General features: G+C 36.4%; 1 protein-coding gene across 4 annotated transcripts in view; it reads right to left on the bottom strand.

Moving 5' to 3' along the window:
- The window catches only part of fstl5 (follistatin like 5), a 168,697-nt gene that overhangs the window by 9,068 nt on the left and 145,891 nt on the right, over positions 1-13,738 (bottom strand). For all 4 annotated transcript variants that reach the window (XM_022760203.1, XM_022760205.1, XM_022760204.1 and 1 more), the window contains 3 exons: positions 13,162-13,311; positions 8,876-8,983; positions 6,247-6,371 (listed from right to left, as the gene is read on the bottom strand). In XM_022760203.1, the coding sequence (XP_022615924.1) occupies positions 6,247-6,371; positions 8,876-8,983; positions 13,162-13,311 (383 nt within the window). The remainder of the gene's footprint in view (positions 1-6,246; positions 6,372-8,875; positions 8,984-13,161; positions 13,312-13,738) is intronic.

Below are 13,738 nucleotides of genomic sequence, written 5' to 3'. Positions count from 1 at the left end.
AATTTATGCCTTACCTATACTATGACATTTTTATGAACTTTTTATGCCTTACTATATAATGACTTGTTTATGAAATTTTATGACTTTTTCATGCCTTTTACTATATCTGTAACTTTTTTATGCCTTACTATACTATGACTTTTTAATGCCCTTACTAGTACTATGACTTTTTTTTATGACTTTTTATGCCTTAACTAATACTGTAAGACTTTTTATGCCTTACTATACTATGACTTTTTATGCCTTACTATACTATAACATTTTTATGACTTTTCAATGGCCTTACTATACTATGAACATTTTTATGACTTTTTATGCCTTATTATAACTATGTGACGTTTTTATGACTTTTTAATGCCTTACTATACTATGACTTTTTTTATGACTTTTTATGACTTACTATACTATGACATTTTTATGACTTTTATTGCTTATTATACTATACGTTTTTAATGACTTTTAATGCCTTTACTATTTACATCTATGAACTTTTTTATGACTTTTTATGACTTTTTAATGCCTTACTATAACTATAGACATTTTTATGAATTTTATCCTTACTATACTTATGACTTTTTTTTATGACTTTTTTATGCCTTATTATAACTATGACTTTTTATGCCTTACTATACTGTGACATTTTTATGACTTTATTGATACTATGACGTTTTTATGACTATTTTAATGCCTTACTTATACTGACTTTTTTTATGACTTTTTATGCCTTACTATATCTATGAAGTTTTTTTATGACTTTTTTATGCCTTACTATACTATGACGTTTTTAATGACTTTTTATGCCTTACTATTATCTATACTGTTTATGCCTTACTATACTATGACATCTTTTATGACTTTTTTATGCCTTACTATACTATGACTGTTTATGCCTTACTATAACTATGACATTTTTATGAACTTTTTTATGCCCTTAACTATACTATGACTTTTTTATGACTTTTTATGCCTTACTATACTGTGAACTTTTTATGGCCCTTACTATACCTATGACTTTTTATGCCTTACTATACTATGACATTTTTATGACTTTTTATGCCTTACTATATTGATGATTTTTTATGATTTTATGCTTTTATGCCTTACTATACTATGACTTTTTTAATGACTTTTTATGCTTTACTACATCTATGACTTTTTATGCTTACTATACTGTGTGACTTTTTATGCCTTAACTATACTATGACTTTTTATGCCTACTTACTATGACATTTTTATGACTTTTTTTATGCCTTACTATACTATGACTTTTTTATGCCTTTACTATACTATGAACATTTTTATGAGCTTTTTATGCCTTACTATACTATGACTGTTTATGCCTTACTATTCTATGACATTTTTAATGACTTTTTATGCCTTACATAGAGTATGACTTTTTATGCCTTACTATAATGACGCTTATGACATTTTTATGACTTTTTATGCCTTACTATACTATGACTTTTTTATGACTTTTTATGCCTTACTATACTTGACTTTTTTATTGCCTTACTATACTATGACATTTTTTATGACTTTTTTATGCCTTACTATACTATGACTTTTTATGCCTTACTATACCTATGACATTTTATGACTTTTCTATGCCTTACTATACTATGACATTTTTATGACTTTTTTATGCCTTACTATACTATGACTGTTTTTATGCCTTACTATACTATGACTTTTTATGACTTTTTATGCTTACTATACTATGACGTTTTTAAATGACTTTTTATGCTTTATATAACTATGACATTTTATGCCTTACTATACTGTGACTTTTTATGCTTACTAATACTATGACTTTTTATGCCTTACTATACTATGACATTTTTATGACCTTTTTATGCCTTACTATATTATGACTTTTTATGAAATTTTATGACTTTTTATGCCTTAACTATACTATGACTTTTTTTATGACTTTTTATGCCTTACTTTACACTAACTTATGACTTTTTATGCCTTACTATACTATGACTTTTTTTATTTTTGCCTTACTAATACTTATGACACTTTTTTTGACTTTTTTAATGTCTTACTATAACTATGACTTTTTATTGTTGCCTTACTTACTATGACTTTTTTTATACTTTTTATGCCTTACTATACTATGTGACTTTTTATGCCATTACTATAACTATGACATTTTGTATGACTTTTTTATGCCTTACTATACTATGACTTTTTTGAGCTTTTTATAGCTTACTAGTACTATGACTTTTTATGCTTACTATACTATGAACATTTTTTATTGACTGACTTTTTAAATGCCTACTATAAATCTGTGACCTTTTTATGCCTTTAACTGATATAGACTTAACTATACTATGGACATTTTTATGACTTTTTTATGCCTGTACTATATAATACTTTGTATACTGAGACTTTTTTTATGTATGACTTTTATGCCTTCTATACATAACAGCTATATTTTTTTATGAACTTTTTATGCCTATACTATACTTGGACTTTGTTTTTAATCTTTACTATTATCCCTATGACTAGTTTTTTTTATGACTTTTTATGCTTCTGTATACTATGACGTTTTTATGAACTTTTTATGCTTTACTATCTATGACTTTAAGTCTATGGTACGACATTTTTATGTGACTTTTTATGCCTTAACTATACTTGACTTTTTATGTTTGCCTTATCTACTAAAGACTATGACTTACTTTTTAATTTGTGCCTTACCACTATTAACTATGACTTTTTTTGGAACAGTTTGGTTATTGACTTATTTGTATGCTCTAACTATATCTATGACTTTTATGCCTTAACATTTTTTATGACTTTTTATGCCTTACTATACATATGACTTTTTTTGTATATTTTTTAGATTTCTTTTTTTTATGACTTCGTTATTGCCTTTATACTGACAAAATACTATGACTTAACTTATGACTTTTTTATGCCTTACTATACTATGACTTTTTTATGACTTTTTATGCCTTACTATACTATGACGTTTTTATGACTTTTTATGCCTTACTATACTATGACTTTTTATGCCTTACTATACTGACTTTTTTAATGACTTTTTATGCCTTACTATACTATGACGTTTTTATGAGTTTTTATGCCTTACTATACTATGACTTTTTTATGACTTTTTATGCCTTCCTATACTATGACTTTTTTATGACTTTTTATACCTTACTATACTATGATGTTTTTATGACTTTTTATGCCTCACTATACTATGACTTTTTATGCCTTACTATACTATGACATTTTTGTATTTTTATGCCTTACTATACTATGACTTTTTATGCCTTATTATACTATGACATTTTTATGCTTTACTATAATAACAATTTTTAAGCCCTATTGTACCATGATTTATTCATGGGGCGGCTCAGTGATGCACTGGTTAGAACTGTAGCCTCACAGTAAGAAGGATCTGGGTTTGAGCCCCAAGCCATTTTTAACATTTTCCGGGTAGCTGCTCATTATCAAAACAAGACGTGATGACATCACCTTTGGTTTGGAGACATTGCAAGAGACATATGTCACAGATTTTTGATGAAATAATTGATCAATAAAACAATCAGTCATGAAAATTTTGTTGCAGCCCCTAAATATGACCTTGTATACAGTATAATGAGACAGAGGATTGTGCACAAAGAAATGCAGCTGTACTGTGAGAAAGCATTTCAATCTCAGTGGCTGTACAGTTAAACATCAAGAGCACTCACACTGTCATGCCATTAACATGCCATATGCAACATCCATGCTATATGAAGGTAATTGTCAACGTATTGTGTTTGTAAACAACTTTCATATTAAAAGGACCTGGCTATAGCAGTATCTGTAAGATTAATTTAAGAGTAGCAAAAATGATGAGCTGGAAAACATGACAATTTTCAAACACAACATTGCGGCCACACTGTCTTGTAATCTTCCATGCAGGTCTCAGTGGATCTAATTACAGCTGTGCTGAAATTAGATTCCCCACCCTCCACCCGACTCAACTTAGCCCCCCACCCACAACACACACACTGGACTGATTTCTCCTCCTCCCCAGGACACCATTCACATCCTGAAATCCTCTAGACCTCCTGCTTGTTGCTGCATGACATGAGCCAAACGTTTGGGAGCGACTTTCCACCGTCCACATTAAGCTCGACTGTGACGACTGCTAATGACCACAGCAGTGTTTCTTTACACTGCATTTAGCATGTCTGTGCTTTGTAGCTGTTGAATTAAATTGTAAGACAGGAGGTGACCAACTGCCCCCTCTCACTACTGTTGTTTATGCTTCATGCAGATTTTTTGTATTTTACCTTAGTAAAAACACGCAAGTTATCCTCGTCCGCTGCGCGCTAATGTCTTGTATGTTTAATGGTATTAAAAAATACTGAGGAGGCAGGTGTTGAGTGATTTGTCTCTGTTGTTATCAAAAAGACAACAGATATACACATTATATCTGATTAGGTGTTTTAAAGTCCATGTTGATTGTGTTTGTTGTCTCTTTCTTTAAATTAGCAAACAGAACCTGCACAGCATTTAATATAAGGCCGAGCTGATTTAAGGCACCTTCGTCCAAATGATGGTCATCAGCGTTTACTTACCATTCTGGATGCTTAACAACACAATTAAAATGCCTGTCCTTGTTTCAGTGATAGAGCTGGTAAAACAAAGTGCTAAATCACTGAGCACATTCCTTAACGCAGCAGCTCCAGCTATTTACAAGGACAGGGCGACAGGGGAGAGGAATTTATTGGAATATTTTTTTTTAAAGTTACAACAGTTGATAAGATACATATTATGATATATACATTCGGTGGCCACTTTATTAGGTACATCTGTGGATTACAATACACTGCTCTGCCCTGAAATCTACTTTCATGATGCCTGTAATGTTTGGGTTTTTTACACTGACATAGAGCTGTTAATTTAATTATGTGTTAGCACTGACACTAACAGCCGTGTTTCTAATTTTTTTGAGTTCATTACAACACCAACTTTAACTCATGACCTCACTAATTAACATGTAACTGAATTTACACATTTCTGACAGTCAACAAAAACTGAACATTACGGACTTTGCAAAGGCTGAATTTATGGCAGAGCTGTTTTGCGCAGGTGTACCTAACAAAGTGACCTCTAAGTGTAAACTCAGTTACAAATTGTGTTGGGCTTAAAGATTCCCTAAAGTTTATAATTCCCTGGTTGTAGATTCAGAAACTAAAAAGGACTTAGAATTTGTGTGAGCTGCAAACAGAATCTGTTTAAACAAAAACTTAATTATGCAAAAATCCTAAATCTGAAACCAATCTCCTTTAAATCCTTATAAATCCTCCAGTGTGAAAAGTTTATATCTTCAGTCAGCTACCGGCAGAAAATCCCTCAATTTCAACTCTTTTGCCCTTAAAAACAGCAGCATGTGTGATGTATCTGTTAACAAGGAAAAAAATAGATAACAGATAATAATAATTTAAAACATCAGCTTGGACTTCAGAAACTTTCTCACTATTTTCATACATTTTATACAAAATCAATCAAGAAACAAATTGATTGATGAAAAAAATTACCGTCAGTCTGATCCAGTCTCATCCACTGTTGTGGCTAAACAGAGGTTTAAGTAGCTAAAACTCTGTCACACCGCCAACGTCCTGTTTCCTCATTTATCCACAACAGCTGCGTTGAAGTGTCTAATTTTTTTTAATTGAGGAATTGTTTGTATCACATTCAGTTTTTATCATTTAAATCACTCGACACTCCGAGTTTGTCTGCGAGGGTGTGACGTACATGTCAACTGGAATAAAGTGTGGATCGAGAAATGCGCTTTGCGTGGAAGACCGGGCTGACGTCGTCTGTGGACACAGAGAGTACGTCCATGCCTTTAGTTTCAGAGGGTTGAACCTAATAATTAGTAATTAAAAAACTATCGGCTGCTGTCAAACGTCTTTGTGGCTTTTGGATCCATAACATTCAGATATGAACGATTAATTCAACAAAGTTCGTGTAAGAAGGGTTTATTTTTCGGAGTCCCTAGACGAGTGGCCATGTTCTCATCTGCAGCACAGATAACCACCGGACCTTTCTCCCAGAACCTCTATCACCAGACAAACACACACTCGTTCTCACACAACACACCCATCCACATCATTATTGTCATATTGAGTCTTGGAGAAAAAAACAAAAAAAAAAAGTAGATAAAATGCCAATGGGGTGAATTTAATTCGAAAATCAATTTGCATTAGGAGTGTTCTTGGATCATACACTACATACCTGATGTGGTTAATGATGAGGCTGGAGGCGGGAATGAAGAAATCATCCACCCTGTCAAAGCGCCTGCCGACCGGCTGCGTGTGAACGGTGTGGTGGGAGACTCTTCCACTGGCCTGATTGATCACCTGGTGAACACCAACGGAGGAGGTGGTGGGTGTTTAACATGAGCCTGATGAATACGATCGGTGCTGCGTCTTTCTACTCACTGAAATCTATGACTCACATTTGTAGCTCATAACCAGAGTGCATTAATACTTGTATAATAAATATTAGGATACTTAAAAGCATGATTTATAAAAGCAGTGTCCACTGAAGGAAATGTTGCTCTCATGTTTATCTTTGCTTGTTTCCTCTGACTTGAGATAAAACTCTCAAAGCCTCTTCTCCTATTGCTGAGATGTTGGAGCTTCTCAGTGGGAGAAGATGATGTGTGCCGTTGTCATTGTCATCTAAATAACACTTGTGCGTGCGTGGAAGCGTGCGGTCCCATGCTCGGTTGTAGGCAGGGTTTGCTTTGATTTTGCCACAGTGCACAAAGCAAATTGCCACACATCGAGCCTTGCTTTATGAATTTCTGTGCGGGCGATGACGAGCAGGATTTTCCAAAATAAAACTGAGCTGAATCAAGATAACTCTCAGAGGAGACGAGGAAGATAATTAAAAAGAAAAAAAAAACATGACATATTTGTTGATTCTATTTATAGCATTATCTTCAAATGTGTGTCATGGAGAAATCCATTGTGATCTGTAAGTATTTGGACATTTTCTCTGTTGTGACATTTAAGTTCTGACTTTCAGCTTGAATTTGAAAGTGAGCAGTGTATGAACTTTAACCCTTTCACTGTCCTTTTGAAAGACAACGTGTGTATTAAAGAAGCTGCAGTCGCCCAACACGAACCAGGATGTGACAAGAGCAGGCATGTCCGTGTCAGTATGTGTCTATTATATACGGAAAAATATGACAACTAATGTCTAATCTCATTATTTATTAATGTACTGTTTATGTTTTTGATTTAAAATGTCGGAACATAGTGAAAAATACACATTACAACTTCCGTAAACCCAGGGCGTCTCTCTCTTCAAATGTCTTTAATTCTCTCACCAACAGTACAAAACCCAAAAAATAATAAATTAACTGTAACATATAAGAGGAAAGAAAAACATGTCTGACATTTTAACTTAATTAAAATTATTATTTTATTATCAGATTAGTTTTCTGGAAGTGACTAATCGATTAATTAACTAATCATTTCAGCTCTTTTCTGTGTTTCTGATATTTAAGTTAATAAACAAAGTAACTATCAAACAGTTAATGACAGGAAATTGCAGAACACTGACTCTCTGTCGGTATTGGCCTCAAAAATCCAGTAATTGATCAGACTATCAATACTGATAGTGACCATCCTTAGATTAAAGCTGAGAGTCAGCACTTTGTAGTCATTGTTTTTTTTATTTCAATTCCACTGCGCTCCAGAGTCCAGAGCCAAAACAATTGAAAATGTGTCACTGTCCAAATACTTGCACACTGCACTGTAAGTGACTATTAATTACCCTCATCAGGCGAAACAAACAAATCAACAATTGAAAGTCCTGGAGAGACTGTAGTGATTAATGCCACATTCCTGTCATATTGGGAAAAGGGGAGGAACGTGTCAAGTTGGAGGAATTCACCTTTAATTAGTTGTCATGCCCTGCCAAGGTGGTGATAGGAAGGTTATTTATAATCTACTGTGTGTGTGTGTGTGTGTGTGTGTGTGTGTGTGTGTTCGTTGCTAATGAAAACGTTTTTTTTTTTTTTTACAACCTAACAACAAAATGCAGCAGAAGTTGTTCAGTTCGTTGTAGCAAGAATAAAGTCAATAGACGTGAATTATAACTGATCAGTTTGAGTCCTATGACCTCGGACTTTCTGTATTTTCCTGTTTCCTGCACTTTTTTTTTTTTGGTCTATTGTTGATATTCGATTCTATATGAAAAAATTATCAGTAGATCTCACACACCAGGAACCGACAGACTTACCATGTACAATAATGAGCAATAGGTAACATATCTGTGCAATTTACCTCACGTTATGTACATTTTTGTAAATATCTATTGTATATATTATATTATTATCTATTATTTATCTTTCTAAGTATTTGTTACTGGCATTTTTGCATTTTTTCTTTCTTGACTTTGCTGCTGTGAAGCTGCAAATCTCCCCAGTGTGGGACTAATAAAGAAATATCTTGTCTTATTATACTCAGCCTTGTTTTTACAGTAATGTGGTCTGAAGCTGAAGCAGTCAGTCACTAGACCTGTCACTAATGTTGATAATCAATCATTCGAGTCACTTGTCAAACAAAAATGGCCGAACATTTGCTGCTACCAGCTTTTTAAATGTGAGTTTATTCTGCTTTATGTGAATAAACCGAACTTCTTTGGGCATGAACAACTGATAAAAACAATTTGAACAAGTTATTGTTTGACATTTTACCAATCAATAATTTGACTGGACTCATGTGCTGCGCCTTTACTAAGCTATCAGCTGTCGCTCGAGTGTCTGCATCTTTGTTCTCGCGTGTCACATTCTCTGCCTTTCTAACATTTCACAAGGATAAAATCGTGTGAGTGAAATGTGGGTTTATACCTGCAGAGTGGGGAAGTTCTTCTCCATGTCTCCCCAGCTGAGCAGCCACACCTGGTCGTGAGACTTGTCGTAATGGAGCTTCACAGGATAAGGGTCGGTGCTGACCGTCTGGAAGGGGGACACACAACCAAACCAAAGCTTTAAAGACAGCAGGGCCACAGAATAACAATTCAAAGCAATCTAGACTTTGCTTTTGAAGAGATCCCCCTTTGATGTGCAGTGGTAATGCTTTTGAAAAGTTTTACTGCACACTAATGCATCGGGGGTTGACAGGAGCAAGCCTTCTTTTAACAAGGCGGACTGGAGATGTGCTTTTTATGTATAAGGTGTTTTTCGGCGTTGAGCTGCATTTCAAATCAAGTGGTGACAGACACAATTGCTTTACCACACTGAAGTAATTGCTTTCAGTATTTATCCGTTCCTTGACACACGGCTGCAATATTCCAAGTCGGAACAATAGATGAAGCGCATGTGACAGAAAAGCGCTCCTTATGCATTATGTCCACCTGAGTGCAGATAGACGGGACGCTCAAAGGGAATAGGGAAAGCATCAGGGTGAAGAATGCATGCAGTCGCTTCCCCATCCGAATAACAGCAAGAGAAAGCAATCATCTTTTCTCAAGAAAATTATTGCAACCTTGTAGTCCCAAAATTCCCTTTGACTGCAGCTTACTTTCTGTTATATTTGTTTTGCTATGGAGCCCTAATAGTATTGTTTACCAAGGCAAAATATATATTGTTTTACTTTGAGTGAACAGCTCCTAAGAGGGTTATTGCAAAAAAAAGAAAAAAAGATGAGAATATCCGTGGAATCCAAACTAATCTCTGAGCATGTAGTCATCTGAGAAAACAGGTGTTCATGTTGTTCTTTTTCTCTTGACTAACAACTTCTTTCTGGCTGAGGAAGATTACCAAGATCCTCATCCAATATGCTGTATGTAGTTCAGCTACAAATGCGGTTCTGCCAGAGATGAAGCACGGAAAACATTACAGCGGCTTCAAACATTTATCCGCACGCACTTTGCTTACAATCTGCTCATTAAAAAGTCTCAGCAAACATTTAGTTGGTTACAAATTTTAAAAAATTCAATTTGTTCATTAATATTACTTCATGCACATCAATCATATTAATGTTTCAATGTGAAAATGTAAACCAGGGAAACCAAAACCAGAACTCGTGTCTCTCTTGCTGTTGGAGACACGAGATGGGTTCAGGTGGTTAATTATCAACTTCTAATATAATGCAACGAAGCTAAACCTCCAGGCGACTGAATAATGAGCTTGTGACAGTGTCTGGGACAACGGCGTGCTCGCTGGCAGGTCCCCGAGAGGCTCGCGAGCTGTAAACAGCCATCACGGTGTCAGGAACATCTGCGGGGATCTGAGCCACCCCGGATCAACCTGGCACACCCAAAATCCCACCGACACTGAAGATTTAACTGGATGCTGCTCGTCAGACACGCGCTCCACACTGTCGGAGGAATCGCCCGCCTCGCAAAAATAACATCCCCCTCAGGAAGGTAAAACGGTGCTGTGTGGGGTCAGAGTATTTGAGGGAATCGCCTCTCACAACATCTGTGAGGAAAACTGCAGGGGTTTGCCATGTAGCAATATCTATGAGAAGTTGCCAGGCTACAGTATCCATGGAGAGGTGGGTCTCGGGGTTACCCGGCCACCGCATCAATGTAGAGGTTAAGTGTACAAGTCTTGTCGTTTGCAGTATGTATGAAATGGGTCAGGTCAGAGTTTAGCAGCTGAAAAACTCTCTCAGACTGTCGGTTCAAGTGGAGCGGAGCAGGCGGACGCTCTGCTCTTAGACAAGAGACAAACATAAAAGACTTTGTCCTTTGTCCCTTTATCTACTCTAAAAAGGTTTAGCTTTCGACATTTGCAAGTCGCTGCAATTATAAATAATTAAAACTTGAGATCTGTCATCAGCTTTTGTCGGCCGATCACTGTTCACAACCTGTAGCTACAACCTGAAATGTCACCTGTTGATTCAATGTATGTGATAGATAATAGAAAGTGTAGCCTGCTAACTTTCCACAAGGCAAACTCCCACAAACACCGGAGGATCTGACTCTGAAGTATTCAGAATAAGCTGATAAGATAAGCTAAAAAAATATCCATGAGAGAAAGTTTAACAGGGAGCTGTGTGCTGGAGAAACATGCTGTTTACTCACAGTAACTGACTGATGTTGCTGTTCCTTCACAAACAATCTCTGGTTGAGTGTAGACACTTACTGCTAGAGAACCTTTAACCAGACAACAGCCATCTTTAATTTTAGCTGTTACAGAGTTAATAATAATTAGCTCCAGTTGATATAACTAGTCATTTTAATTGGCAAAAGCAACAGTCAGATACCTAAATATTTTCTACAGTATTGTACAGTAATAAAAAAGAGCGAGGAACAATTAGAGATTAGATCCAACTGGTTTGTTTAAAACCTAATTCTGTTTTGTCCTTGTTCTGGATCTGTTCTTTAGTTCATGACATTTTTATTTTATTGTGTAATGAGTCTTTTCTGTTCTTGTTTTGTGGCCAAATACAAAGTACCAATAAACAAATTTATGACTCAAGACGCCAAGACTGTTTCATTTTTCTTATAAATAAAGAACCTCGGCCAAATCTGAAATCACGCTCTATTTACTATACATTACATTTACTGCCCTTTATTTTATTGTGAGTCCAAATTATGAGTGGCAGCCTTTAAATCAATTATGATTGGCCGACAGATACGGCTAAGGTCTGAAGAATACCAGTATCTTTTGACATCACTCAGCCAAGAAGCATCTCCATAGTTACTGTTGCTATGTCGGTGTCAACCATGTACAATGTTACCTATAATGTTTACAAGCAAAGCTCAACTAACAGCCGGACGTTAACTTCATGTTTCTACGGAGAAAAACTGCAAGAGCGCTGATGCTAACTCGTCAGTATGATGCTGCAAGATGTTTTATTTGTTGGTCGTGAAGCTAATTAATAAAATATGAATTAAAATACAACTTCTCACCCAATTATGATGGAAAATGGACATCGCCAAATGAGGCTCAACTGTGACTGTGTGTTGGATGAAGAACTACTGTATTTGCTCATGTCTGAACGTCTGATGTCACACTGTTATAAACTCACTGTTACATTTGTACGATATATATTTTTGTACGATATATATTTATATGACAGACATCATTTCACTTCCAGCTCTCCTCCTCCTCCTCGCTGTGTGCAACACTCGGTGTCCCCTGAGCACATCTAGGAACCGTCATCAAAGCCTCTGTGTGTAACTTGTAGCACACACTCAAGTGCAAGTGTAAGCACTTTTCAGGCAAAGTATTGGAGAGGAAAGACCATCAGGGTTGTCCAAGTTTGTACTTAGTACACTGAGGGAAAGAGGCAGTGTGTTGAGCTGGTCAATTATTGACTTTAACAGCATCTACGGGCTTTGGACGTCTGATCGAGCCTCTGATCAGCTGAAGATGGCAGGTACTGAAAGAGAATTAAAGCGTTCAACATTGCTCACATTACTGACATAATGAAATGCCAGTCAGAATCAACTAACTGTCAAACGCGTTGTGGTTAATGCCGCCTCCGGCCTCCATGTGAAGCTCACCAGGGGTCGGTATCAGCACACCACAGCACACTCGCTCTTACACACACTCCTACTGAATTATTACTCAAGAAGAATATTTTAAGTCTGAAACATCCGCAAACTTCTAGCTGTTTTCAAAAAAGCGAGGATAGACTTTACATGCAGTTTGGGTAAAAATCTGGAGAATGTAGTTCTTTGCTTTTAAATGACTGTTTCTGTATGAAGGACAATGTCTTGTTTGAAACTGACGCGCCAGTTGAAGGGGATGATTTGATGAAAAAAAAAAAATATATGTGTCCTTCATTCAACAAAAGCAGTCACAAAAAATGCCCATATGGAGTTAAGAGTTTCCTGAGGTTCTTGTGAAATACGTTGCCTTCAAATCAATGCACAAACACATTTTTTTTATTCACTTTGACAAAATAAGTCACAGAGAAGGGAAAGAATCTCTCTCTCTCTTTCTCTCTCGCCTCGTCCAACCTTGAGTTTTGCTGGAACAGATGGAGGCAGTTTTTTTAGTTCTGTGAGAGGCAACCTTGTACAAAGGCACAAACAGGAAATGATATTTAATTTTTTCTGCATGCTCCGTGCAAAATTTTTAGCTTCTCACACACTGTACACTCTCATATATTGTTGTTGTTGTGTTGCTGACAAAATGGACATGAACCTGGTTTTCCAATTTAGACTGAAAATTACCTGGACAGCCTTCTGAGACTGGATGTCAACTATGAGCACTCGATCCAAGGTCGGCTGTGTCACATAAATAAACTTGTCCTTGACGTTGACCGCTGATGACCACACACACCTCTGGACCGCCTCTCCTGGTGACATCGGACACACCTCCTCCTGGAAAAAACAAAAGCACACACACACACACACACACACACATACATACACTGTCAATCTATTGTTTCTCATATCACAAAGAAATACGGCTCATTAAAAAACAATTATCTTCATCCAGTCGTTACTCTGTGTTGTTTACTACTTGCAGTCTTATCACCTATGCTGATGTGAGTTGTGTTATCTTGGCAACTTAGATAAATGAGCTTTGCGAGGACCTGCGAAATCTCTGTAATCGCTCCCATTTGTCCAGGCGTAATCCACAGAACAAAAGCCTGCGGACGATCTGCGGCTGTGCAGCTTCCAGTCCTGGCAGCGCTCGCCTTCCTGGCCAACGGGAACCTTACCCAGCCTTCTGTCTCTGGAGCTTTCTTCCCTTTCACCCTCCCATCCCAGCCCTCCGAGCCTCCAGGCTGTGCCCAGCCGTTTG

Source organism: Seriola dumerili, unplaced genomic scaffold (genome assembly GCF_002260705.1).
Source record: "Seriola dumerili isolate Sdu_G_001 unplaced genomic scaffold, Sdu_1.0 BDQW01000331.1, whole genome shotgun sequence".
Classification (NCBI taxonomy): Eukaryota; Metazoa; Chordata; class Actinopteri; order Carangiformes; family Carangidae; genus Seriola; species Seriola dumerili.
This window is presented reverse-complemented; position numbering and strand designations above follow the sequence as displayed.